The sequence below is a fragment of the Hydractinia symbiolongicarpus genome, chromosome 4 (genome assembly GCF_029227915.1).
Source record: "Hydractinia symbiolongicarpus strain clone_291-10 chromosome 4, HSymV2.1, whole genome shotgun sequence".
Classification (NCBI taxonomy): domain Eukaryota; kingdom Metazoa; phylum Cnidaria; class Hydrozoa; order Anthoathecata; family Hydractiniidae; genus Hydractinia; species Hydractinia symbiolongicarpus.
In genome coordinates, this window is record NC_079878.1 from 25,451,586 (window position 1) to 25,479,530 (window position 27,945).

The 27,945-nt window shown below is 32.7% G+C and overlaps 3 protein-coding genes across 3 annotated transcripts; 2 read left to right on the plus strand and 1 right to left on the minus strand.

Annotated features, from left to right (window-relative positions):
- The first annotated feature begins 68 nt into the window (after positions 1-68).
- On the plus strand, positions 69-10,707 carry LOC130642024 (galactosylgalactosylxylosylprotein 3-beta-glucuronosyltransferase 3-like). Its single transcript, XM_057449089.1, has 5 exons — positions 69-105; positions 6,165-6,278; positions 7,813-8,288; positions 9,186-9,479; positions 10,541-10,707. The coding sequence occupies exons 1-5, from the start codon at positions 84-86 to the stop codon at positions 10,637-10,639; spliced, it is 1,005 nt and encodes a 334-aa protein (XP_057305072.1). The 5' UTR covers positions 69-83; the 3' UTR covers positions 10,640-10,707.
- Positions 10,708-15,552: 4,845 nt separating this feature from the next.
- LOC130642023 (spermatogenesis-associated protein 17-like) lies at positions 15,553-23,118 on the minus strand. The gene is made up of 13 exons (XM_057449088.1): positions 22,976-23,118; positions 21,793-21,882; positions 21,444-21,525; positions 21,294-21,344; positions 20,912-20,930; positions 20,745-20,829; positions 20,442-20,511; positions 17,126-17,392; positions 16,785-16,885; positions 16,643-16,690; positions 16,446-16,514; positions 16,100-16,160; positions 15,553-15,785 (listed from the first exon to the last, which is right to left on the minus strand). The coding sequence occupies exons 1-13, from the start codon at positions 23,041-23,043 to the stop codon at positions 15,726-15,728; spliced, it is 1,071 nt and encodes a 356-aa protein (XP_057305071.1). The 5' UTR covers positions 23,044-23,118; the 3' UTR covers positions 15,553-15,725.
- Positions 23,119-23,163: 45 nt separating this feature from the next.
- On the plus strand, positions 23,164-26,593 carry LOC130642382 (uncharacterized). Its single transcript, XM_057449467.1, has 4 exons — positions 23,164-23,719; positions 24,610-24,771; positions 25,794-25,994; positions 26,373-26,593. The coding sequence occupies exons 1-4, from the start codon at positions 23,305-23,307 to the stop codon at positions 26,591-26,593; spliced, it is 999 nt and encodes a 332-aa protein (XP_057305450.1). The 5' UTR covers positions 23,164-23,304.
- Positions 26,594-27,945: the final 1,352 nt, after the last annotated feature.

Consider the following 27,945-nt stretch of genomic DNA (forward strand, 5'->3'; position numbering starts at 1 on the left):
AACCGTGACTCGCTTTCGATTTCACGTTTCCATACAAAAAATGGTAGCTCTAGCTAGCAAGGAGCAAGTGAATTTGTTTCTGCATGGCTAAGAACGGCACTGTCGGTAAAGTTAGTTTATTATAGAATGTAATCAATACTTTTGATATTTAATCGTCAATTTTTATACTGTTTATACCTAGCTAGCTCTTTGACACAAATTTTATTTTCCAAATGATTCAAATGATAGCTTCGCTAGCTAACTAACTAGCTATCTATAGATAAGATACTCAGAGGATCCAGAACTTTTAATTTTATTTGGTTGTCTAAGATCAGTTGCTAAGATGGATTAGTTGGGTATAATAATTTTTTAGACCTCTCCACTGCCTTTTTGGCATTGTAGTTGCTTATTATGTAGCTAGCTAGATAGTAATTTATGTTTGACATTGTTAACATAAAGTTTGACATAACATCACTAAGCTACATAAACCTTGAAATTTCAATCCAATTAGACAACAGCTAGCGTAGATTACAATCTACTACTACTGCTACTAGTTTATTTGACAAAGTATGTTGTACAATAAGAATCAGCATAAGCTGATATGGACCTAAAAAAATTATCTAACCAACAAAAAATTGTTTGTGATAAAATAAGAAGCCCTGCGGCTTTAAGATTTCCGTCATTAGCCTGAAAGATTTTGAAATTAAAAGTAGACCTTGAAAACGGAGAATTATGGGGTAAACAAATCACGAGTATCACGATTCTTAACTATTTTTGTAACTAACCTGCAATGTTAAAATACAACTCAATAAATAAAAAATAAAAATTTTACATAGTAAAATGAAGTATTCTAAAATAACAGTTAAAACTTTAACTGGATATTTTTAAAAGTGATCAGGAAAATTCTGGAAATTCCAGAATACAAATCTTGCTATGTAGAAACTTGACGATTCGAATATAATAACTTCTGAACGAGCTCTATTTGAATGATGAAGTAGTTCATTGTTTATTAATTCAGCAATAAATACATATTAGCATTTCAGTATTTAGGCCTTCAAAATTTACTCTCTTGTTGAAAATTTTTTGAAAATGGTGATGGTGCATGGTTTGATAACAGCTGATCTGAAAAAGAAAGTACGTTAAAATAAGAAACAAGAATACAATTTAACCATAAACTGCACTAAAACCAGGTTCTTTTAATATTGTCTCTTTTTAATCTCTGCCTCTTTGATTTAAAAAGGGAATTTAATACAAAGATACAAATCCATGTGATGTGATGCACAGGTATATTTCATGAGATTTTTAAAAACCAAGTCATTTCTAAGAAATCTTAGAAAAATATTTTGTGATACTTTGGGTTGATCTCAAGAAAGATTTTCAAGCAAATTAGGCACAAGGAGAACTGATAGTTAGCCAGTAACAGAATAGTTAGCCGTTTTCAATGGCGCCATAGCTTGGTGGTTATAACTCTGGCACTTTGTGAGGGAGAACAGGGTTCGATTCCCGTTGGCGGCAATTCAATATTATGCTACCATAGCCCCGGACTAGGAATCCCTATCTAAGCTATGACCTTTCCTGGAAATAATAGACAGGATTTGTAAGGCTAGCCATATAAAATATACAGACATTCTATTTATCTATGCAGAATAATTATATATACAGTGCGTACAGTATAATTAGCTGCTTATACAGCTACTTATACAATATATATCTTTTTACTTAAATTTTCACTTTTCTTCGTTATCGATCTCCCCTAGCCATCTATATTTATATAGATCAACATAAAGTTGTGATTCAATTAAAACCAAGAAAAAGAACAAGAAACGATTTTGCAAAAAAGATATAATTTTACTGTAGCTAGCAGTACATATGTCGTCTATATTATTAAACAACAAAACTATTCTCATTTCAAGAAAAAACATGGAAAAGACGCAGTTAGCTGTAAAGAACACAAAGAAGCTTTTAACAGCTAATTATACTAGGCGTAGCATCTAATTATCCTGCATCAGCTAACTCTATATTGTTACAGGTTAATTATCAGTTCATTGACTGCTCATTGCAAGCAACAATAAGCTTTTGTCACGTTTCGACAACTTTTCTGCAAAACATATAAAAAAAATCCTGTGCGAATATATATATCTTTTTTATCTGATAGAAGTTTTCCCACAAAGTTTCATTTGGAAGTTATTTTTAGCCCCCCTTTTTCCCATAAGAACAGGAGTTGAGTGTCCAGTGATGGAAGAACTACGCAAGACAGTATAAAGGTTTTTTGTTGCTTGCTCTTTAAGAAAAAAAGGCACTCTAATCAAAGCACTATTTTGTGTAGCTAGCTCCATGCTAGCTAGCAAGTAAGTAATTTCATGAAAGGGTATGCAGGCCTTGCCATGAGCAAATAACCTCCCGAGCAATTAATTGCTCGCATCAGAGTGTCCATGCGAGCAATTTTGCTCGCCATATTTTTCGCTAAAAAAACTTTACATTTAGTCTCTCAGGGCATCTTTTTCAGGAGAGGCGTGCGCCTTGGCACACACCTAAATCGTTTCAGGCGTGTGATTAAAATGCCTGCCACATTTCCAGTTTGGTCGGACATGTCTGTGGCTCGCTTAGAACTTCCGAATTATACGTCCGAATTATTAATTAGTCCTGGTCCTTAAAATCCACGAGCAAACCTATTCATAGCCAACCTGACCATCCTAGCTAATTCACCGACTCCTGACTTAGTTAAAAGAACTACTTAGACATAAATCTCTTTTGCCTGGCCCCTTCGTCGTTGGTAACCAGGTCTTACACAAGAAATCCAGCCATGCGGTTCTTAACTAATACGGAGGTGAATGCCGATGGAGCACGGATGACGCAAGTATGCAAAACTGCACTTACAGGCGGAACAGACAATTTATCATGGATTTAATTGTAGATAATTTCTTCATTTGACGAAACAATTGGAAACCATAGCAGGTCCAAATTTAATGGATTATTTTCTTTATGCGCAACTGTTATTCAAACAATTTTAAAAACAAAACCCACGTATAATTTTTTTTTCTGTCTAAATTTTATGTACCTAAAGTTTTATTTAAACCATGCAGATAAAGATTTTTTTTTAATTTGAAAACGAAGCATATTTTTTTCTATTTGCTGAAAAATAAACAATAAATTTATGAAAACGACAGTATAGTCATGCATACTATTTCGGACATGTAGAAAAGAAAGTTAAGATTGAGAGAGTCACTATACCAGGAGACGCTCGATCATCGTGTTTAGGGTTCATGATTTAAAACGTCTCCCGCTTTTCTACTGCAAAATGAATGCGCAACAAAGATTAACCTTAATGCCTGTATCACACACGTTTTACAAAATGGCGAATGAAATTTTGCATGATGGGTGGAAAATAATCACAACAAATATCTTTTCAGTTTCAGGTTGAGCGTTCGTGCAGGAATTTCACTTAAAAGACCAATCAATTCTTGAGAAAAACGTTTACACTTATCTCAAAATGTTAACATTTACGCGAGCAATAGAATGCTCGGGTAACGAGCATTTACGCGAGCACTATGCGGGCGTGAGCAATTGCTCGCGACTCATGGCAAGGCCTGGTATGTCAGCACCAATCCAAAGGAGATCCAAGTCAGCACCAAAATTTGAGATAGCTAATCAGCACACCTTTCTCACTTAGCTATATATAAAATAATTCTTACCCGATAAAATATACGAATTTAAAAAATAGTGCTTAGCTCCCCATCAATAAAGCTACTACGACCAAAACAAAGAGACCAGCAAGGGGGAACAACAAAATGTAAGCACTTTTAGTCATGGCTGCACACGGAATGTTTTGGCCACATGAAGAGTACACTCTCTGTTTAGATTGGTCATTTAATTGACAGAGATTAAAATAAAGCATCTTGAAAATGGAATTTTCCGAGCGTTTAGCCTGGATAAAAACTTAAAAGCATCCAGGCTTTGTGCTGTCTCTCTCTATCTATCTCCCATCAGGCGATTTTAAAATTCTGCTCCGCATAGCGGCGACGGAAATCAAAAAGAATACAAAATCCTAGTACTGGCAAGTGTTATTTCAAGTATTCTAAATTGTGTTAATGAATATCCAAAAATGTGTATGAAAAGATCTATATGTGCATATTTTACATGGCTAGCCTCACAAATATCGAGGGATATACCCTTATTTCCAGGAGGTGCCATAGCTTAGATGTAGAGTCCTAGAGTATTTAATGCTCTTTTTGAGCTGCACAGACCCAATTAGGGCCCGCGCTCTACTAGACAACTCCCGGCAACATCCAACGGCCCACATAATGTGCCATCTCCCCAATTTCCCCCCACATGGCTTGGGTTAACCCGGGGCTATGGTAACATTCACTCTCCCATGTTAAATCGCCTTCAAGAGGAATCGAATCCCGGTCTCCCACACAGAGTACGAGAGCTATAACCACTAATCTACGGCACCACATTATTATCACATGTTGCATGTTTGTACCAGCAATTATAATTCTATTTTTTTACACAAATTTTAATTGAAAAAAGATAATATATATATACCTAAAAACTCATTCTCTCTCAAATATTCTTTGACAGTCACATGATTTGGGTTGTTGGACACTAGTAAATTCTATGCCAAAAACTGGAGTTCTATGCCACAAACTGAAATGCACCTATATTTTCCCCAGACGCACAAAACAAAGGGTATCACATTACTTGAGAGTTAATTCATAATGACAAAGTTCTTTTTACGTACATCATCATTCATCATTCTCGGCTTAACGTCCATTTTTCATGCTAATGGGTTGGATCTTAATCATGTCTACATGGGAGACATAACCTTTTTGGCATATAGCACCTTGGTAGAATCTGGTAAAAAACATGCATTTAAATAAATTGATAAATATATAACTCTAATTGGCATTTATGTAAAATAAATATGAATATTAAATGTTAAAATTATGAAAATGTTAGAAGTTTATACATATAAATATTTGGCTAGATGGCTCCAATTTTGTGAGAGATATGCCATTTTATCTGAATACATCCTTATCCCATGAGGTAAAAATTCTTTAAAATTGACATTGTGACAGGTTTTGTATGTTTATGTAGTTGTGCATATTGTGAAGCACACTTAATGTTCCTAGGATAAAACCAGTATTAGAAAGACATGTATTTCAAAGGGATATTTGGCGAAAAGGGGTTAGGATGCTGCGCAAGCAGAAATCTACAAGACTGTCCTGAGTGTACCCAATTTAAGAACACTCTCCTTCATTCAACACCTATCCTAGTCTCATAAAGCATATTTGTCTCAAATAACTTCTCGTTGTTACCTTCTCGCAATTTTTTACAACTTTTTGTTGTTTTCTATCATTTTTTTTTTCAACTTTTTCGTTGTTTCCTTTTTTTCTTTTTGCAACTTTTTATTGGTTCCTTTCACTCCTTTTTAAAAACTACTTGCATAAAATTGCCGTTCTCCCAGGTGTACCAAAAAACAGGCTGGCGAAGGCAGCACAGCATATTTACTCTCTTTGTTAACAACAGCTCGTTGTACCTTTTTCCTCTCCTTACACTGTCATATAGTTTATTTTATCCATGTTCTTACTGGGGTAGACACACAATGACGCACCATAAACAGTAGACTCACAAGTGCTATGCAGCATAAACACCAAAAAAATAAAATGAAATAAACATTGGAGATTGAAGTAGGCCAATTGCTTCCACCATTAGACAAAAAACTTGTTGATTCATAAAGGCCAATCGAATCAGTGCAAGGACACCATGTAGCTAAAACAAAAGGAGAAGGTTGTCAGGTGAAGATTCATTTCCATGCTGACTTAGTCGATGAAAATACCATTATACCAACAGACGTCAACAATCCAGGAGTGATAAGGTCAAGTATAAAAAAGGAAAATAGTGTTAGTCGGAGGCCAATTTGATCTGAAATTCCTAATTTTTATGCCATTAGTAACAGAGGCTCAGTGGCCTAGCTAATTGAGGCACTACCCAATGTGGGTAAACAAAACATCACCAATTTTGAAGCTCAATATAGTGTTTTTATATTTTAGTTCACTCCACCAGCAGTTCCCAGTTCAACCTAACTGAAAATAACTTGAGCTTATCTATGTTAAGCCCCATTGAATTATTTTTTTGTTTGTTAATATAAGCACGTATGTCATAATATTTTTTTCTTTTTATAGAGTACAAAATAATGGCATATGTTTTTTGGTTCCAAAGAAAAATTATGTTAATTGTAGCATTTGTTATAGTATCAATATTTTGTCTACTTCATGTGTTCTGTAGTCACCAAAAAGGTAAGAGAAGCTGTGTTTTATATATTACAAGTTATTTTATCTAACTTTTGTTGTAAACAAGCAACTTTTTTAATATTATAGTTCAAAAATTCTTCCAAACATTTTGTCACCAACAATAAAAACACATAACAGTGTAGATGAAATTTAAACTCATTGCATGGCCTAGCTAAATTTAAAGTCATTGTAGAAGTAAATTGTCCTTTACATAGGGTGACCACTCCTCCTTAAATTTCTTTAGTAACTTTAAAAAAAAAAAATCTCTTAAAGAAAAGTACTTAAATATACTTTAAAATTGAAATTTGAGCTATTCTCCTTAATTTCTCCTTTTACTTAATTTTTCTATAGTAACTTTTTGGGAAATGTGTTCATCACCAGTGAAATAAGACATTTTCTCTGTTACCTGAAATCCTATAATTTCTATCTTTTATAACTTATATGTATATTTGTATAATATGTATAATTTTCTTATCATAGAACATAGTATGTAATATTAAAGATAGAGAACTAAAATTGGTTTTCACCTTAATTCCCCTTAATATCCTTACTTTTGTTCTCATTTTATTAGTGGTCACCCTGGTATAGAAATGTGTGATTTTTTAAAAGCTCTATTAGGCTTGTTTTACTTCTGCTAGGTGTAAAACAGTCGGAACAAGGATGGTACATTTTACGGTTGTTTGAAACTCAAGCTGTTGTGTTTATTTGGAGATTATTAGTGTGTTAGTAGAGATGTACGTCTCATTTCTTTCTCTTTGTAAAAGTTTAATCTATGAGCAATAGTAGATATATTAATTACAAATATAACCTGTATCTAAGACCCCTCCTTTTTAATCAACTTAATCAAGGTTCTAATTGTATAAGTGATAATTTAGCTTTGTTATGACAAAATGTTGATGCTGTGTGGCGAAATTTTTGTCCATAATTTTACTAATACAGAAGCCTACATATAGAATATTAAAAAAGTCTTTTTTAAAATTATATATATTATATTGAAGTACGAATTGAAAAGAGATTCAAAAAGACTAAAGCTAGACTTTTTTCTTCATTAAACCAAAAATATCTAACAATGATTTAATTTACGTGCATAACTTTGTTGTTATGGCACTAAATGTCATTTTTTCCAACTTATTAAAAAACAATAATTCCAAATGTAAGAACAATCTCAATGTAAAAAATAACCCAAAAAGTTCCTAAAAATTTCAACAATTTGCCCAGGCGAAGAAATGGGAATAATTAGTATACGGTATAAAATAAATAATTTAATGAATTCGCCCCAAAGAATTTACTCATTTAATAATAACTAAAAAATATTTTTGAGTGATTCTTCATGAGCGGCGATACAATGCTTAGGGTGAAGGGCCAAAAAATAATTGGTTATAATAGGGGTCTATGGCGTTTGTTCTCAGATAAAAAAAAAACTTAATTTAAAAACTTGTAAATAACGAAATCGCTAAAGTTTATGTCACGAAAACTTCCCAATAATATCAGATATCGCAAAAAATTTTCCATATGTAAATTTGGTATGCTTTTTGTTTAGGAAAATGGTATTCCCTGTTCCAGAACACTCGAGACGAAATCGAGTATTTAGAATCAAAATTAAAGAACTTACAACAGCGTGTGGAGTTGCAAGGAAGGAATGATATTTTACCAATTATATATCTGATAACTCCAACCTATAAACGTTACACGCAACAAGCTGATTTAGTGCGCATGTCGAACACGTTAAAACATGTTGCTAATATTCATTGGATATTAGTGGAGGACTCAGAAAGCAAAACACTATTAGTGACGTCATTTTTAAGTAATGTTGGAATAAAATATACTCATTTGAATGTACGTACACAAAGAGATTTGATACTTCAAGGAAACGATCCAAGATGGAAAAAGCATCGTGGTGTTGACCAGAGAAATCATGCGTTGTCTTGGTTACGAAATAATGTTGCCAAGGATACATCAGGCGTCGTGTATTTTGCAGATGATGATAATACGTATCATTTGGATTTGTTTAAAGAGGTATATAACTTTAAAACTTGACCAAAATAAAATGATTCATACCTTGTTGTTCTTTCATGTTTTACATTCAAAAATACGTTCGTCACGAGGAGATAATAATAACGAACAAAAACGAACAATTGAAGGGAGTGGTTTTTGTTTTGCATACGTTCGCTACTTAAAAACCTAATAATATATATATATATATACTTTTTCAATACTTTCTTTCCAGTAGGTTTGATGATGACATGTCTTAGTTACTGAATAATTTCCTCGTATATCGTTGATTAGGGACCTGCAAATATGACAAAAGTGGTTATAAAAAATTGTTTATGACAATGCTTATGAAAGACTAACTTTTTAATCTTTATTTGTAAATAAACCTGTGTAAATGTATTTTGAAATTTCTCTCCAGTGGCTTTTGGAACCTTACTACTAATTTTAAAACGCCAAGATCATTTGACGGCTAAAACTCCAACATGAAATCAATTGTCAACCTGAATCAAGGGTTCAAATAATGGATTTTGTAACAGAGGTCGATGTCGAATTCTGCGAAAAGTCTCAGTATCCGCGAAAATGTTAAACTTTTTTTTCGACTTTAATATCAAGTCCCCTTTGCGACATGAGTGGTTGCAAGTGAGTTTTTTGCGAGAATTAACTTTAGTGATGGGCAATAGTGTTGATTGTCAAATGTTCAAGAAGTTTAGAGTGTAAAGTTATAAAAAACCACATGATTTTAAATTAATTCAAAGAGTTGGTTAACATTTATTACCTTAACAAAAAGAATAAAAATGAAAAAAAGAGGCAATTAACTTTTGCGAATAGCCTAGCTTGGATTTTTCGAGGATCTAAACTTTCACGATAAGCTGTTTCAAAAATTTTCACAGGTCCTAACCTTCGCTATCTTCTTTGCCATAGATGCGTTGGACAAGAAAAGTTTCGATGTGGCCTGTTGCACTTGTCGGTGGCTTGCGTTGGGAAGGTCCAATATGCAAAGATGGAAAAGTTGTGAAATTTTTTACAGCCTGGATGCCATCAAGGCAATTTCCAGTAGACATGGCTGCCTTTGCCATAAATCTAAAAATATTGTTCAATAATCCAAAAAGTTTAATTAATCCAGAAGTTAAACGTGGATGGTTGGAAAGTGATTTTTTACAACAATTGAAAATAAACGTTGGCGATGTAGAAGCGAAGGCTAACGACTGTACAAGAGTGAGTTTATTTATTTATTTATTTGTTTCTTTGTTTGCTTATTATAAAAGATTCTAGAAGAAAACACATTTCCCGAATTTCATAAATTGTGATAATTATGACGTCATCCGAAATTTTATAATTGTTCAATGCTCATCAAATAAATAAGTAAATTCCGATAGAATATTAAAGTATCAACTAAAGTTTTTCGAGCCATATAGTATTCTGGTTGGATTTGATTTAGAATTAAAGAAAATAATTATTTTTAAAACGAGGCTATTCTTAGAAAGCTTGGCTATATGAACGATTTGACCGTAACTTTCAGCTCGCAATTGAGGCACATAACAAACAGAAATATTTGCGAAATTAAGTAATTTTTTTTTTTTTGTTAAGTAACTTAGGGATAAGAATCATTTTAAGTATCGACCTCTTTAGTTGAGTTTGGCATAATTCGTAAAAGGTCGGTTACAAGGTCACTTTGTAATAAAAAAACATCATTTGTTAAAATAAGGTTGGAAAAGTACCCAGGTCAAAGAAATAAAATGCTACGAGATTCTTTACTCAAAGCCATTGCTTTCTAGTGTTTACACAAATCGCTATCACTAAATGATGCATTCCAACGCGAAATTTAGATTTTTTTATTTCTTTAAAAAAAAACGACTGCAACTAATCTTTCCCTCCGATTTACCTATCACTGAAAGGCCGTTTACAATTTGTAAATTTCAATTTCAGCAGTTTCTTTTTTCTTCTGCAAACTAATTGTAGGGGAGATATTCTGGTAAAAAGTCAAAATTAATAGATTAAAATTAATCTACCCCCTATCAGTTATTACTGACCACTCCCACCACCGGTCTCCACCCCTCTCCTCCCTTTAGGTGAGAGAACCAGTGAAATATATCCATTTTAAATATTAGTATCCTCCTTAACAATGGATTTGAAGAAACTTATCTCTATAAGTGGTTAATAAGAGTATATATGAATTTAAAAAACATTATAAATTAAGAAAAATGTCATCACATTTTTTTTGAGAGAAATTCCTGGGATTTATTTCTCACGAGATGTTGTCATTTTGCATTTTTTAGATACTAGTGTGGCACACTCAAACTGCTGAACCAAAAATGAAAGAAGAATTTAAATTATTAAAATTAGGAAGAGGTTCCAATACCAATATTGTAATATAATTTTTTTTTAGATTAGATTTTGTATATATTCTGTTTTCATTAAATTTAATATATCTAAAATCAGCGTCTTCTCGAGTTTTGTACCGATCAGCGTTCTGCGGGGACGTGTCAAAATCACACAAGAACATTAGCCTATATTCTCTGTGCATTTATGATGAAATATGCGTTCTTTTAATAAACAGCGAACCAATCAGTGCATTTAATTAACGCGGATTTTGAAAATGTCTTCACCATTCCAACTGAGATTGTGTAACAGCCGTAGAGGAGGAGCAGTAGAAATCGGAGTGTACGACAGGTCTCTTCAAGTTTTTGTCGATCATGGTCTATAGCGAAGATACTTATGCAAAGGGTACGTTTTTGACAATCTAAAAACGAGAGCAAATGATAAACCACTCTTGATTCAGACTCCAAAAACTTAGGTCCATGCTACGGTCTTGTGTTCCTTCGGAAAAATGATAGCATCTTATCGGTCGCAAGCCGAACCTTTTTTAAAAATTTATTAAAACAATACTTGTTAACCCACGGTTCGTCGTCCTTTAAATTCCACGCTATTTCGTAAGCCCGTAGCACGACTTTTTTCTTGCGCATACACAGATAGAATACAGGTATTATTCAACCTCGTTCCCAGGTGCTGCGCTTATATACAACAGGTCTTGGGATTGAGGTTGGGTATCATTAATATAGACAACTCGGGACAACTGAAGACTTTAACTAAATCTCGTTCCCAGGGTTTCTTTTTTGCTTTCAGATAAGATTCTCTAGGAACGAGTTTAAAATCTATAACCATCATGCGACATGAAGTTGGTTAATTACTTGTGAGGTCAAACTTATGCGACATCTCTTACCTGCATCACCTGTATCTCAATGTATCACCAATGACGAATAAAAAATATATATATCTAGTATAAAAATAATTTTTATAAAACTGTTCATTGCAAAAAGAGTTAGTTTTCTGTAAAACTAGTAACGTGTTTACAATTTGTGCTTTGTTAGATCTTCTTTTGAAACAACTTTTCTTTTTCATAAATCTGTCCTGCAATCCACATAAATCATTGTATATAAACACATCCATATCAGATCTCTGTTGTTAAAACAACTCACCCTGTTGTGTTGACTTTTGTGTATCTTCAAACTTCTTCCACCATCTTTTAACATATTCTTTAACTTTTCAAAACTTACTGCCCATTCGTTGATGCTTTTGCTTTCCTTTTTTTCAGACAATCCACTACCAATCTCATCAACATTAGCAACTTCATCAATACGATCATCCTCGAACTTTCCCTCATGGCAAGCTTCACCAAAGATATTTTTTGTCACTTCGCCTTTTATCTTTGCCAAACTTAAATCCATATTTCTTTCTGCCGTTTCACCAGTTTGCATATCATCTAAATTGTCATCATTGATGACACATGTGTTACCATTTTGGTCCACATCAGATGTTAACATTTCATTTCGCATTACATCCCGAAGCTGTGTTATGTTAAATTTGATAAACTTGCTTATCATTTCCAATCTTTCGCCTGAGTCAGCAAGTTTACCCTTACGCTTTACAACTTCTCTTTCCAAAATATATTTTGATGCTTTTTCTGAAAAATTGGAAGCAGTGAGAATTAGAACTTCGTCTTTCGCCTTCTTCTCTTCATCTGGCGAACCTGCCAGCTGTTTGGTTAACTTGCAAACGTTTTCCTGGAGAGCAGCATTCATCAGATTGCTAGCTGTTAGAGAAATAAAATCCTCTTGTGCTTGCTTCATCATTGAATCAAGGTTAGTAAATATTGTGTCTAATTTTCTCACTTCTTCTACTTCTTTCTGTTTTTCAGCATCTTTGGAGTGAAGTTGGTTGTTAACCTTAGCAAGTTTTTTTTCTAGCTCCTCAATCTTTTTATCTTTTTCTTTCTTTTCCACCATCATATCATCCATTCTTCGATTTGTTTTTTCAATTTGTAGTCTTTCTTGTGATTATTCTTTAGCAGATAACTTACTTGGTTTTTAAGCTTCTGTTCCCTCTTTTGTGACTCAAAATATCTCTAAAAACGAAACATATCAAATCTCAAACCTTACGTAGTGGAAAAAGTCGATGACAAAATGTCAACAAACATAAAATGATCTTTTTACCCAATTCGCTATCTTCAATAACTTTTTATATTCGTCTGCATAGCTTTCCAATTTTTTCAAACACTTGGTGTGTATAAATTTATAACTTTCATCATAATAAACTTCTGTCAAGCCCATCTTTTTCAGATATCCTTCGTACACCGCACTCACAAATTCACGTGTACGAAGGATATCTGAAAAAGATGGATTCGACAGAAGTTTATTATGATGGAAGTTATAAATCCATACACACTAGGTATTTGAAAGAATTGGAAAAGGCGAATCAAAATTCAAATGACGCTTCTTTTTCATTTTTATCCTGTCTCAGTGATTTTTCCACGGGCTTTATCGACTAGTCAATAATAAATTTAAAGTGATTCTGTCTTTATATAGACAAAAACAAATTTGACGTCAAATATCTACGACAGTAATACATAGCTGAACAAATGACGTTAAATATATTTTTTCTCTTTCCTCTTTTATAAATACCTGTAGTCCAAATAGTAGCGGAATCACTAGTTTTTGCAAAGGTTGTACGAAATAGTGTATCAGAAAATGTAAGACGGCCGGAATATGCATAACCGACAAGTTTCCTTTACATGCTGACGAAAGGACACGAATTAGGCCAATGGCATTAGAGTTAGGGCGATACATAGGCGAACAAATTATCTAATATATTTATTTTTGTACCAATACTCTGTTTTGTCTGTGAGTGTGCAAAAGATGTATCCCAGTGTGCACACGACCTCTTTTCAACGTTGATTAGACGTTGAATTCTGGTCGCGACGTCACAACCAAAAATTTAACGTCTAATCAACATTGGGTCTGCAACGTCGATGCAACCGACGTAAATTCAACGTCTTTTCAACGTTGCCCTCCGATATGAATACAACGTCGTATCATCGACGTCTTTTCAACGTCGTTTCCACAACGTTGTTTCAACCGACGTAATATCAACGTTGATACAACGTCGAAAAAAAGACGTTGTTACAAAGACCGTAAACCATACGTTTATTCAACGTCGCACTGCAACGTTGATTCAACCGACGTCTTATCGACGTTTATTCAACGTCACACCCGCAACTTTGATTCAACCGACGTCTTTTCGACGTTTATTCAACGTTGCACCAAATTAAATATTTACCGAGAACTTGTTTCGTCCAAATCTCATTTGTCTTAGTTCGTCACACACTGGCGTTTTATTTTCATTTAGGAAGTTTTCAGCGGAGAAGTTGTATATACTGCCGATGTTTATAATAAAAAAATGACATATCGTAGAAATGATTTTATTTCTTTTTCGCAATAACCATGTACAAATAACGTAACACAAATATAAACGTCGGAATTGTGCTAGGGAATAGATACATGGACATGTAAACTATGGACATATGAAACTGAAGCCAAAATAAGGATTATGATTTCATTCGGTCAACTTTGTCTGTCCTTAAGCGTTGAAACGACGCTGAATAATGGTTGCGAGAGCATTTCCAAACAATGCAGAAACGACGTTTATTAGACAGGTTTTAGACGTTGTTTCAACGTAGCTTGCGACGTTGAAAAGACGTTGATTTTACGTTGCAAATGAAAGTTTTTTCGACGTATATTCAACGTCGGACATCAACACCTTTTCAACGTTGAAACAACGTCCTGCAACGTTGTTTCAACGTTGAAAAGACGTTGTTTTAACATTGAAAAGACGTTGCGAGACGTTGTTTCAACGTTAAAAAGACGTTGATGTCCGACGTTGAATAGACGTCGGAAAAAGACGTCAAAAAAACTTTAATTTGTAAGATAAAATCAACGTCGCAAGCAACGTCTTTTCAACGTTGATTCAACGTTAAAGTACCCACTGGGATGTAGGTATGTAAAAAACTGACCAGGTTAATTCAACAGCTTTCCTTTTTTTTTGTTTATCATATACCTCAACTATGATGTTTAAATGTGCTTGAGAATTGATTGCTGGGTCTTGCAAACAACAGAGCTTGTGTGACACATCCTTTCTTTAAAATTTAAAAGGCGTCTAAAGATGGGCCTAACATGGTCTCCTGCCCAATCTTGTGACGCCTTGTCCAGTCTTAAGACTGGGTATCTTTATGTCCAAAGATTGGGCAGAACAGTAACATTCGTATTTTTTCTGTTGTGCCATGGAGGTAGAAATAATTTTTTCCTATTTTTACCTCCATTGCTGTGCGCACGAAAAAACAGCCACGTTACAGGCACATGAAATTTTTTGTGTACGAAATAGAAAAAAGGCGACGTATTTTTACCGGCGTTGTGTGATTGCCTGCACCAACCAATTACGAAGTCTTATTTTTATAAATAACCAATCAGTAAGTTTTTCGCAGCCTCGACATACTGACGAAGAAACACGAAACGATTAGCTGGGGTGTTGACTACCATTTTAAAAGTTGTGGTGATGTCATGTTTGGAGAAGATTTTTTTTTTAAACTATAATTTTTTGTACATGATCCTCTTGGTGGCCTGGTCATTACTTAGTTACTAAGAACGTACGAGGATGGAAGGTAACATTAATGACGGAGATCTTTCTTGAGCAGTTTTGAAGTGCTAGCGTCCAACGTCAGTTCAAAAAAATCTGATATAAATAAAGAGAAGGCTCTTTATTTATATCAGAGTTTTTTGTTGTTCCAAAATCGTCGCGCCGCGGCTACACCAAACCAATGCGAAAAATACGGCTAACGAATTCCCGTGAATTCTTTAAAAGATAATGACCTGTAAAAAATAAATACAATTTCATTTGTTATTCTGTCAATTACTTTCTGATAAGTCACTCAGGGTAAAAAGTCAACAAATATTTTGGTTCATTTATTTCTGGATTAATAAGCGCCCTTATGCAGTAGGGAAAGCTCCCGTATAGTGAAATATATAAAAAAAAGAATAAATCTGTAAACTAAAAATGGACAACGTAAGATTTTGTTTAAAAAAAATTCAATTTATTATGTTCATTTATATATACATAAATAGGTTGTGTTTATCAATATGTCTTTCCAAGCTGCTCGAAGATAGGAATCGGCGAAACAACACGTTGAAACGACTAAAATAGAGATAAAACTGACTTTATACACGCTTAGAAGAAACTGCAATTTGGGTATGTGTTTAAGCTCACCAGCTATGTCGTTTTAATATAAATTCGAACGTTTTGGTGTACGTTAGAAAACTTTTCCAGTCATATTTTTTAATTCTTAATCGAAAAATTCTAAATGCATTAATTACTATTTTTAATTGAGTATTGTTTTAATTTACGAATATGTTTTGATCATTTTGCGACAGAGAAAAATAATTTATCTATTACAACATTCCCATTGGGAAATCCTAACAGCGATGAATGTCTGTTAAAACTGCGTTTACCTTAGCATGAATGTGTTTCTCGGGGACGTCTTCTCTAAAATGTTTTGTGCCATAATCAACCCTAAAATTTGGTCCAAATGACAGAGCAAATATACAAAGCGACAAAGTGACTAAATTTATTTCTCTACTCCTGTTCGCCACATGCGTTTTTTAAAAAACAAATCCATGTTTAAGAAGAGTCAATCGAGACTAAGAGTTGAATATAAAGTTTAGTTTCGTGCGCAATCTCTTTTGTTGTCACAGGGAAAGTTACAACAGAAATTTTTTTGTTTTGCAAAAAATGGTATACTTGTTAAGAAAGATGTTTGGTCACGTATTAAAGGAAATCGGAATTCTGGGTCTATACCTTCCATAGAAAGTGGACGAATCAAGCGCTGGAACGTAAGGATAATTTGTTTTCGTTGAAGGTAAGAAGCTAAAATTATAAAAATATAGTTTGAATACACCGCTTTTTATCGTGGTCTCACACACGCGCCATTATATGGCGCAAAATGTTAATAAAATGTTAACTTTCCCCAAAAAATCCGTGCACTAAAGATATACCTCTTATCGATGATTCTTTTGGTCCATTCTTCTTGTCGCAGTAGGGTTCTAAGAAAAACAACAGAAACACAGAAGCGAGTTTACTTTAAAGTATAAGCACTTTTCGTTGTCAATGGATGTAAAAAATATAAAAGAATGTTACCTAGCTTTTTCTACAGATTGATGTTCCGTTGCAACACGAAGACTGGGTTCTAATCTTTTATAACGCTGTTTTTGAACTTCCTCGGGGCTTCTGAACGGACCCTTAAACAAAAGTATGATTCATAGCACAACACCAGGCCAACAAACAAACAACATATGTTTTCTAAACAACAACAACAATAACAAAAACAACAATAAAAAAACAACAAATACAGCCACAACAACAACAACAACAGCAAAAACAACAACAACAACAACGATGACAACAACAGCAACATGAACACGTACTAGCAACTGAACAATAAACAACGTCAAATATGCACATGCGCATGCGCCACCAACCTGAGGTTTCTGCGTAGCAACAGGTAGTATACACACATTAACATCCTTCCCTGTTTCTTCAGCCCTTGGTATGCCAGTGCTGGTTCTAATATATTTTAATTGCATATCTCTTTGTAACTTTCTGCGTTCGTTCTTACTAAATGGTTGAGAGTTGCGTAGAGCGAATTCTTTGTCGAGAGATTTTTCGTTAGGCGAGTTATATATTCCAGGACAAACATTAGTACTGAGGAGATAATGTGTTTTTCTGTTGACAAACGTGGCTGCTGCCTAAAAAACAAATCTTAATGTAAAAATACTATCATAACAGAAATCACACTTTCATATTAGCAACACAAAGTCATATGAAAGTCAGTACTCACTGCTGATACCACTCTAGTTCCAGGCTACCGAAAACATCTTTTAATTCGTAACAGATTTTTAACAAACAGAGATTTTGGTTTTTGTTTAAATCCCCGCAAGATTTTTGGACGCAAATGTTTTAATACAGGACAAAAAAGCCAAAAGTTTTTGGCCTATTTGGGACATTTTTGTATCCATTATTTCGAGAGGGATAAAAGGCAGGTTTAGATTTTTTTTTGGTTAAATCGTCAAGCGATATGCAATAATAATAATAATAATAATAATAATAATAATAATAATAATAATAATAATAATAATAATAATAATAATAATAATAATAATAATAATAATAATAATAATAATAATAATAATAATAATAATAATAATAATAATAATAATAATAATAATAATAATAATAATAATAATAATAATAATAATAATAATAATAATAATAATAATAATAATAATAATAATAATAATAATAATAATAATAATAATAATAATAATAATAATAACAATAATAATAATAATAACAATAATAATAATAATAATAATAATAATAATAATAATAATAATAATAATAATAATAATAATAATAATAATAATAATAATAATAATAATAATAATAATAATAATAATAATAATAATAATAATAATAATAATAATAATAATAATAATAATAATAATAATAATAATAATAATAATAATAATAATAATAATAATAATAATAATAATAATAATAATAATAATAATAATAATAATAATAAATATTTAAAGTGGCTAGCCCAGAAAATCGCAAAAACCTATAGTTAGTGGATTGTTTCCACTGGGGGCCACTAGAACAAAAAAGAAACAAAAAATGATAAACCTTGGACTGCCTCAGCTCAATCAAACATAGTAACATTTATAATCTGTGAAAATTGAAAAGAAAAATAATAAAAAACAAAAATTAAAAAGTTAAAAAGTGATCTCCATTAGAATTTGCCAAATACATTAGAGATGGAAGTCTTAAACGAAGGCAGACTTCCATCACAGGTCACTTGGTCTGGAAGATTATTCAACACTTTTGCAGCTCTAAATGGAAAGGCTTTTTTGCCAAATTACGTGTTGACCAAGGGAAGTGTGAACCTGTTTTTTGAAGCTCCTCTTGTTTGATGATTATGACAGTTTTTTGTCAAAAGGAATTTTGAGCGCATGTAATCAGGAGCAATGTGATTCATGGCTTTGAAAACTAATATGGCATCGTTTTTGATGAGTAAATTATTCATTAAATATTCCCTCTCTTTCCCAAGAAAGGTATGGACACATTTTAATCGTTTTTCTAGTTTTCCCAATCTACCTTGGGGGGGCACAAGCCCATGCCGAGGAGCAGTAGTTGAAATATGGCATGACAAGTGCATTAATTAAAAGGTTTTTTGTGTGAGGTGTTAAACAGGATGCAATGGTTCTAATTTTAGAATATTTAGTTAGTATTTTTCTATTTATGTCATTAATGTGCTTTTCCCATTACATTTTTTGATCAAATGTTACCCCAAGATATTTAACTTTTTTGCTCCTCTTCACAGGAATAACCATATAGTTGATAGTTTTGTTCTCAACTTTTTTTAACTGGCTGTGGCTGCCGAAAAAGATTGTTTCAGTTTTGTCCGTATTAATAGTCATTTTGTTATTATTCAGCCAGAGGTCGACTTGCAAAAGTTCTAACTCTACCTGGGAGACAAGGGTATCCAAGTTTTTATGAGACGAAATAATTATTGTATCATCTGCATATAGATGGTGGTAGTTTGAATTGATGACAGATTTTAAGTCATCAATATACAAAAGAAAGAGCAGGGGCCCCAACACAGATCCCTGCGGCACCCCAAAAGCGTCTTCATGAAGCAGATCTGATCCTGTGTCGTTTACAAGAGTCAGCTGCATTCGGCCCGTTAAAAAAAGGGTCAGTGACCTAATGAGCAACATGAAATTCACTTAGTTCCCACTTTGGCTATAATTGGGTCCAGAGATACATCAACTATTAGAAATATTTTTGTTATATGAAAAGTATAAAGGGCCTTTGATTTGCACAATTATTTCGCCGCTGTGTACTGTCGGGTTTCATAACTTAATTGCTTATTTAACCTCGCAGAGCGCAACGTTGCCCGTTGGAATAAACAATTTTTTTAATAGAAATTTCTTATTTTACTCTGCTGCACGATTGAAGTGCAGTGGAAAAATCATTGCTTATCTATGATCTATGAAATGTCTAAAGTCAAGAAGGTCATTTCCAGAGTTATCTTTATTCTATGAAATGTCAAAGGGCTATAACTGCGAAACAGTGCGCAGCGCATGACTTATTGCTGTTTCGCCGAGGTCGCGAGGTCCATTTTCAGAGGAATCTATAATCTATGAAATATCTTTAATTCAAAAACTATATAAAGCAACAACCCTATAATCGCGAAATGCTTTTCAAAGGTGCGGTGCGGCGAGAAGTTTGTGCAAATCGCCCACCTAAATTATTTTGTATGTGGTTTTAAAGGCTTTGTGTAATTGATATTTAACAAATAATATATAGAGTTCGTTTTAACTTTGTCTTTTTACCTGAAATATGGGGAAAATTGTATCCATAGGAAATTCACAAAATATAACAGTGGAGAAATGCTTTTTAAGACGTCAGAACAAGTGAAAGGTATTGTGTTGGACGAATGTGTCTGCAATAACTAGTTACGTCAATGTACCCTCGTGCTATTTTCACCCCTATTTCAGGCCTCTGTGTAAAAATCCACACAGCTCAATTTATAAACACCCTCCTCAATATCCATTCTAAGAAGGTTTACTTTTCACAATGAAAATATGAAGGTGTGACAAAAAGATATTGCAAACATACTTAATGCGAAAATAGGTGTCATACTTATGATAATTCCACAGGAGAAGTGGGATTCTACACCTCCACACAAAAATAAAGTAACGTGTAAATAAAAAAGACAAAAAAAATTACCATCTGATTGTCAATCCTTTTGGCTTCTTCTTCCAATTCATTCATTTTTTGTATTTCTTTTACTTGTTGTCTATGCAAAAAATTCACAATTATATAAATCAATATATATTGTTTCAAAGAATGTTTTGTTACATAAATATACATTGTAATCTGCTTTTATTTAAAAATTTCAACTTTTTCGTAATAACAGATAACGTTTTTTCGTGAAAAAAAATTCTGAAGTTATTTGATTTGAGAAAATTTCTTCCTGCAAAATTTCTGATATTAAAGTATTTCAACAAGTAATCTTTATAATATTTATACCTGAATATCTCGTTTTTACAAACCAGTGCGTTAAGATATCTTTTTCGTGCATAAAAATCAAATTTGTATTTTCGTATGTAAAAACCTAGAACATTAAAAGATCACCACAACAGATATCACATGTGAAAAGGTAGCAAACTGATTTGTGCAACAAACTTGTTGTATACCTCTCCATCGTGCTTGAATCTAAAAGACAAAATAAAAAATCATAAATGCTCATGAAGTCACAAATAAGAATAAGAAATATTAATTTTTTTGTGATATAACAAAATTTTCTATAGACTAGTTGAATTTTCTGGGATTCCAGTTATATTTCAAAACAGAAATAATTTAAGTCAAAGAAATTTACGAAAGTGATTTTCATAAAAATTTTGACACTTAAAAAGATGGAAGGTAGAAAAAATTAGTCAAAGCAAAAAAATCGAAAATTCGAGTTTATGTCGTTTTGTGCATTTTAGTCTATAAAAGAGATTGTATTTTAGTCATACACAACATTTCCATACAAAATCAAATGTTTTATCTCCAAAAGGTACAAGGAGTTCTCCAAACCTTGGTTGCCATGACATCGTAGTAGTGTTTTCTCATCAAATTCATTTTGTTCTATAAGGATTAATAATATGAAACATCATTTAAATAGAAGATTTAGAAAAAATAGTTAAGATTTAATTTAATGGCGTAAAAAGACACTTGGAAGAATACCTGTACAATCTCACGGTACAGACTTCTACCGACATAGCCTCTATAGGTTTTCTGTATTATGGTGGCACATCTATGTAAATATCTAAAAAAACATTTACTATAAATAACAAAGTACTGAATTTTTGTGATTATTGGGAAGATAAAAACTAAAATTTTTAGAAAAACTTAAGTTATAGGTAAAACTAGTTATTACTTCATGCAGACGAACAAATGTATGAATGGACGTATGAAATATCAATGCAGGAATTATGTTTATGATAGATGGCTTTCTGTGGATTCTTCCAAGAGCTAACGACTAGTTCTCATATAAAAAGGTGTAGTTAAGGTACCTACATTCATTATTCCGTACCTTATGTACTTTTGAACTCTGATCGATCTGAACCAACTTTGGATTTTAATAGTGGAACTTCGTTCTTGTAGCCTAGCACTGTCTGAAGCTCTAAAACGCATGAAATACTATAGGTAATACCATCAGACAAAAAAATCACTTCCCCCCCTTAGACAAAAGTGGACAGACCCAGAGTGTAGCTCTTTCTGCCTTGTCACAAAGCTAGTTTTCCAAGGATATATGTAATAGCTTCTCCCTTGGAACTTCAGAACAGAATATTTTCTATAGCACAATAATGTAACTATAAGTGGAAATTAGTTTTTTGGTGAACAACAAAAAACAATATTAAGATTTTTGGCAACAAGTTTCCAATTGTGTGTAAAGCACTATTAAATATAGTGTCTTTTTTCAACTCTATTGAGTCAAATTTATTAAAAAGTCTGCTGTTTTCCAAGGCTAATTGACCGACTGATTGATTTAAACACTATTGGAAAACATTTGTAACAAAGTGCTTACAAAGTGTTCATGACAACACATTTTTTTTTCAGTTTATCTTCTTTTTTTAACAAAACATTACACAAAAGATTATAAAAATTGTACACAAAACTATTGTTGTTAAAAAAGTCTCCAATTTTTTAGTTTTGGAATATCCTTCTGAATATTTTATTTGTATATTTGTTCAACTTTGAAAATAACTTTTGCAGCATAACTTTAATAACAGGTCTTTGTGGATGAAATTATTTTTAGCTGGAAAATTGCCTTGTCACTTCAACAGCTGATTATGTTATAGGGGATTTCCCTGTGAAGAAGCCATATTAGCCTTCTACAGTAACGTTTTGACAATAGCATTAGCCTTCTACGGTGCAGATTAGATAATCTTTAAGCAACATAAAGCACCATATTAACCTTCTATAATACTGCTTTGACAGTTTTTAAGCAAAATAATGGCACTGTTTTAACATTCTTTGGTACTGTATTGACAGTGTTCAAGTGAATATCAGTGTTCAAGTGAATATCAGTGTTTATGACTGGATGGTTAAGCACTACTTTTTTCGAATTTTTGAGTTTTAACCGCCGCCATATTTTAGGCCTAAAATGACTCCGTGGACGTCCGACTTATGTCTTCTCTTCTTTGATTTGTGCGGATGTGTCCATCTTAAATCTTTTTTTTTTAGTAGTAGTAAAATTAAAAAAAGAAATATACTTGAACATATTGAAGCGTTCTGCCAAGTTAGATTGTTCTTTTTGCAGGAGACAATACAGCATGGCCATTCTTACCAAATCTCCATCGTTACCCCGTGTTCATTTTATAAACAAAAAAAATTCTTACACTGTACGGCACCGAAGCTCTATCTACAGTATCTACGGTACGCATGCGTAGTATGGATGTAGTAAAAAAATCGATGATTCAGTTTTGATCAAAGCGAAAGACTGAACGAGAGGAAGTAAAGCACAGCTAAATAAATAAACCTAACTACTGGACTATTTTTTGTCTAAAATACGATGTAGTTATGCTGTAAGTGAGCAGGAATCATGAATAAAGAAATTTACCTTACTTTTATCGTTATTTTGACTTTTAATGGCCATGCATATGCACGTGATTCGGACTGTCCCAGGCCAAAAGTTATGAAACAAACCATAATACGATCGAAGGAATCGATTAAAAATGGAGCTATTTTGATTGGAAAAGAGATTGTAGAAACTGCAAGAAGTTGTTACGACTTGTGTTGTAGTTATGAAACCTGTAATGTTGCATTGATGCATTATAAACAGGTTAAAAATGAAATTGGTGATTTTGAGACCCACAAATATTGTTATTTATTTGGATGTGGAAGTCCATCTGTGTGCAGTTTTGGTAATCATAATAGATATGCAGTGATACAACTTGAGCAGCAGATTTTAACAACTTTACCACCAACACAAGCACCAATTATAGAGGAAGAAGAAAGTAAGAATAGACTAATTTCTGTCTTTGTATGTATATACAACTGGCTCTAGCATCTGTGTGGCAAGCGTGAAAGGAGGGCCAAATCTTGCTTAGAGAATATCAAATTACTTTTCATTAAAAAGTTATTAGGCCAAAAAATGTATAGCGTGCAATGATGCAATTTTGCCATTGAAAAAGTTAGCATTGCGGTTTGTTATGCTGCTCTGTTGTGGCCTTTTAAGGTTCAACATTGCCAGACACCGACAATTAAACAGTTAAATCCTCACTGCTTACTGCTCACTCCTCACTGTCACTCCTAACCAGATGGTACCTTAGAATGGTACAATTTCACCAGCAGAGGTACAATTTCGCCAACTATGTTTTGAGCTGGGAAAAATTAGCAAGATATTCTAATCTATGTAAATTAGCCCGATACTATTTTCAAATCTCTTTGTTACTGTAAGGATCTGTCAACTAGTTGTGATTACAAATATTTATAACATGTTGATGGCTAAGTGGTGGAAACACTCAAGTTTTTAATGTTTGGCTTTTTCTACTGACAACCTCATTTTAAAGGCCTTAAATGGCTCAAACACCCAATATTTTTGATCAGCTGTGTAAATTTTTAAATCAATGTGGCAGATTATGTCTTAAGAATAATATACAATGGTTATAAATCAGTAGTGTAGCTGTATTATTTAAACTGGTTACTTTAAATTACAGCAATGTATGCCTATTCCCCTGCATTTTCTTTGTTTATATTTTAAATTTATAGTGTACAGAAAGTTTGTAAAAATTTTGTTTAAGTATTCATCTTTGTATTTGATTGTTCTTTTAATTTCAATGTTGTACTACATTAGGATTTCTGTCATTGTTTATGATTTCATAACCTTCGTTTTCCTTTATCACAGGATGTCCACCAGGTGTTCCTGTTGCAATGTGTGCAGAGAATCCTTGTGATGTAAAATCCTGTCCTGCACATAATGATGCAAAATGTAAACCTAATTTCTGTGGCGGGTGCAACGCACGATTTTACAATGCTGAAAACAAGTTGGTAAATTGTTCTCTTCCAGGTAAGTATTTTTGTGGTTAAATTTATTTGAAATACAAGTCATGTAAGTGAGTAGTTTGAGGGCTAATAATTGATATGGTAGACACTTGGTAGGAAAATTATCAAGGCTTATACTTTAGGTTGAGAAATTTTCCAAGTATCAAAATCACTGCGAAATTTTTGGAGTTAACTTTGGCTGCATGTTTTTTAAGGAATAAAATTTTGGGGTTTAAGAGTTTCATATACTTCACTGTAGTAAATTTTGCGGTTTGCAATTTTAACGATGTTGTATTTTTTTGTGTTGATATTTTTTTTACTTTAAGGAAGAAAGAAAAATAAGTTTAGTCTATTTTAGCTAAATTACTGATTTGCATCCTTTTTACCTTCATTTGAATTTTGGTCAGACGTAAGTCTTGCAAGTTTGCTTTGATGCAGGAGTGTATTTACTTAGATAAACACTTTACCCATTTAATTTTGGAACTCTAAGGATGGGTGCTCTTTCGAGAGAGGTGCTTGTAAAAAGTATTGAAAAATCAGAATTTAAACATTTTCATGTAATTAAAGAACAAAAATATAATTTGAGATTTCAATAAATATAACCATAACAATGTAAAATTTTGACAATATTGTTTTGTCAGAAAAAATATTTACATTGTTGGTTATATTTATTGATTAAGCTTTTAATTTTTACCATATAATTTAAGAATTTTGAAAGTTTTCTGAGACCTTCATAATACATCACTGTTTGCAAATAAAGAGTCCTGCAAGCCAATTTGGTTGTATTATTTTAGTTTTATGAAATAATTTCTAAATGACTATCCCTTTCCAGCACTATTTTGTTTATTGAGCACATTTTTGGAAGTAAGGGGGGTGCTTATTCAAGGGGGGTCAAAAAGGAGTGATGATTCAAGTAAATATGGTACATAAAAAACAACGTAGTTTGGGTCATATTCAAAGATCTCGGAAAATATAGAAGAACCAACGAAAAAGGCTGACTAAACCTTAACTAACTGGATAAATAAGTGAATGAATAACTTTTTTTAGAATATCACGTAAGTGCGCTAGCAGCTGACGATCACAACGAACAGTCGTTAACTGTAACTGAAGGTGATTATGAAGAAACACCAACGGAGGATATTCTCTTGTCTTCAAATTCTAAAAAGACTGAAGAGCAAGATCCATATTTCCATTCGAACAGAAGACAGTTCATAACTGATCCAGCGGAAGCTGCAGAGCTGTTTAACAGTATGAATTTTTCAAAATTATACTCCTTGTTTTTATGAAGTCTTTTAAAATATATCTTTTTCATTTTCTGAAGAACATGATGTTTGAGTAAGCGTTAAACTTTCGAGTGTAGTAGCGAAGCTTTTCTAACGATGCCACAATCTGTTAATACTTTCAGGCTTAATTATCAACAGTTAAAGCTGCAGGTTGTTGTCTAATGTTGTTGTCACGATTTCTCACTTTCTTCGGTTCATAACTGAAGAACATATAAAAGCTTTTTTCACTTGAATGTTCTTATGAAAATGCGTGTGAATTTCTTTCATATTTAGAAAAAAACGTTATGTTTGTCTGTGTATTGTAAATTGCCATATTATTTTGTATTTATTTTTATTTTTTTAGGTACCACTCCTGGAACACAGCCACCAAGTGTGAAAGTTGTGATCCGCAACGAGCCTCCAAACTTGAAATCAATCCCACTGTTGATTGCATTGATAGTCAGTCTTTTGTTTATCGTCGGGTTGATCTATCATTTTAAATGTGCGAAACGAGGGAAAGCGAAGAAGTTTCCGGTGGATGACGGCGATTATTTGATCAATGGCATTAGGAATAATGGCATTTAAATATATAAACTGGGACGAATTAAATGACAAGCTTCATGAATATAAAAATCCACAAAAAAGATGTAAAGGAAATTTTATCAAGTTTAACTCTGTATGATTTGATATGACGCTACGACTTAAATTAAAATAAATCAAAAAATCAGTACCACTTCATATATTGTGTGGGAATGTTGCAGAAACTGTACCCAATCAGTCATTTTCTATTGGACCAAATCCACTCTTGCTGCTGTTATTTCAGGAGTGCATCAAGGTAGCGTACCTAATCCCCTCCTCTATATCATCCTCCTTGGGGATATAGATATCATCATTTCTAATGGTATTTTACAAACAAGGATGCACACTGCTTATGCATTGATCCTGGGATAAATTTCTTTAGTGGAAAACTCTTATAAACCAAAAAAGCATACAGTTATATAAAGTATATAATGTGAGGCATTAATCCAATTGATCATTATAAACTAGAAGAAAAATTTCCTGAAAATTTTAGAGTGAAGTAAGGTATCAATAATATTCTGGGTGTTAATCAGTCATCAAAAAATTGATGACTGATTAACACCCAGTCTATAATGACCCAATCTATAATGACCCACAAAACTTGCAAACACTCTGAATAATCATTTCTGTACTGTAGCTGACAAAGTTTGGTCAAAGATTCCAAATTCATTTAAACATTTTTCTGATTTTCTTGACAATCCAAATACCTTTTTTTTCACCTACTGATCCTGGTGAAGTACTAAGTTATATCAATTCTCTTAACCTTGAAAAGTCCCAATAGTATTTCCAATAAAATCCTAATCCCTATAAAATTTGAAATTGTTGTCCACTTATCAAAGCTAATCAATCTCTCTTTCTCTAGTGGAATTTTCCCGATCTTCTTAAAATTGCCAAAGTGATAGCCCTGTTCAAAAAGGGTTCTCCACTCGATTGTTCTAACTATCGTCCTATTTCTCTTTTATCTAATGTGGAAAAGATATTTAAAAAAAATTATATTCAAACGTCTTCAAAACTTCATTAAGCACAATAATATTATATTTTTTCGTCAGTTCGGTATTTGGTAAATCTTTTTCCACATCTCATGCACTTATGTCTATCATTCAGCTTATTTCTAATGCCCTTGATAAAGGAAAAATTTATTTGTTGACCTCTCCTTTTCTTAATTTATATAAATGACTTATTTCATGTTATTACATTTGTGGAGGTACATCATTTTGCTGATGATACCAACTTGTTACACGTCAATAAAAATCTTAAACATCTACAAAAGGCTTAACGCCAATAACACAATTGTTTTTACATCCAAAACCGCATACATTTTATTTAAACCTAGACGTAAATCTACTCACAATTTTAAT

Bases quoted from the DNA above. Each gene is read 5' to 3' on its own strand.
- LOC130642023 (XM_057449088.1), bottom strand. From the start codon at position 23,043: ATGGCCATGCTGTATTGTCTCCTGCAAAAAGAACAATCTAACTTGGCA. The intron at 21,526-21,792 runs GTACGGAATAAT...ATGTTTTTTTAG, and splicing joins AGAGTTCAAAAGTACATAAG to ATATTTACATAGATGTGCCA. The intron at 16,161-16,445 runs GTATAGACCCAG...ACCAAATTTTAG, and splicing joins TCGTCCACTTTCTATGGAAG to GGTTGATTATGGCACAAAAC.
- LOC130642024 (XM_057449089.1), top strand. From the start codon at position 84: ATGGCTAAGAACGGCACTGTCG. The intron at 8,289-9,185 runs GTATATAACTTT...TCTTTGCCATAG, and splicing joins ATTTGGATTTGTTTAAAGAG to ATGCGTTGGACAAGAAAAGT. The intron at 9,480-10,540 runs GTGAGTTTATTT...TGCATTTTTTAG, and splicing joins AGGCTAACGACTGTACAAGA to ATACTAGTGTGGCACACTCA.
- LOC130642382 (XM_057449467.1), top strand. From the start codon at position 23,305: ATGAATAAAGAAATTTACCTTACTTTTATCGTTATTTTGACTTTTAAT. The intron at 23,720-24,609 runs GTAAGAATAGAC...CCTTTATCACAG, and splicing joins AATTATAGAGGAAGAAGAAA to GATGTCCACCAGGTGTTCCT. The intron at 24,772-25,793 runs GTAAGTATTTTT...AACTTTTTTTAG, and splicing joins GGTAAATTGTTCTCTTCCAG to AATATCACGTAAGTGCGCTA.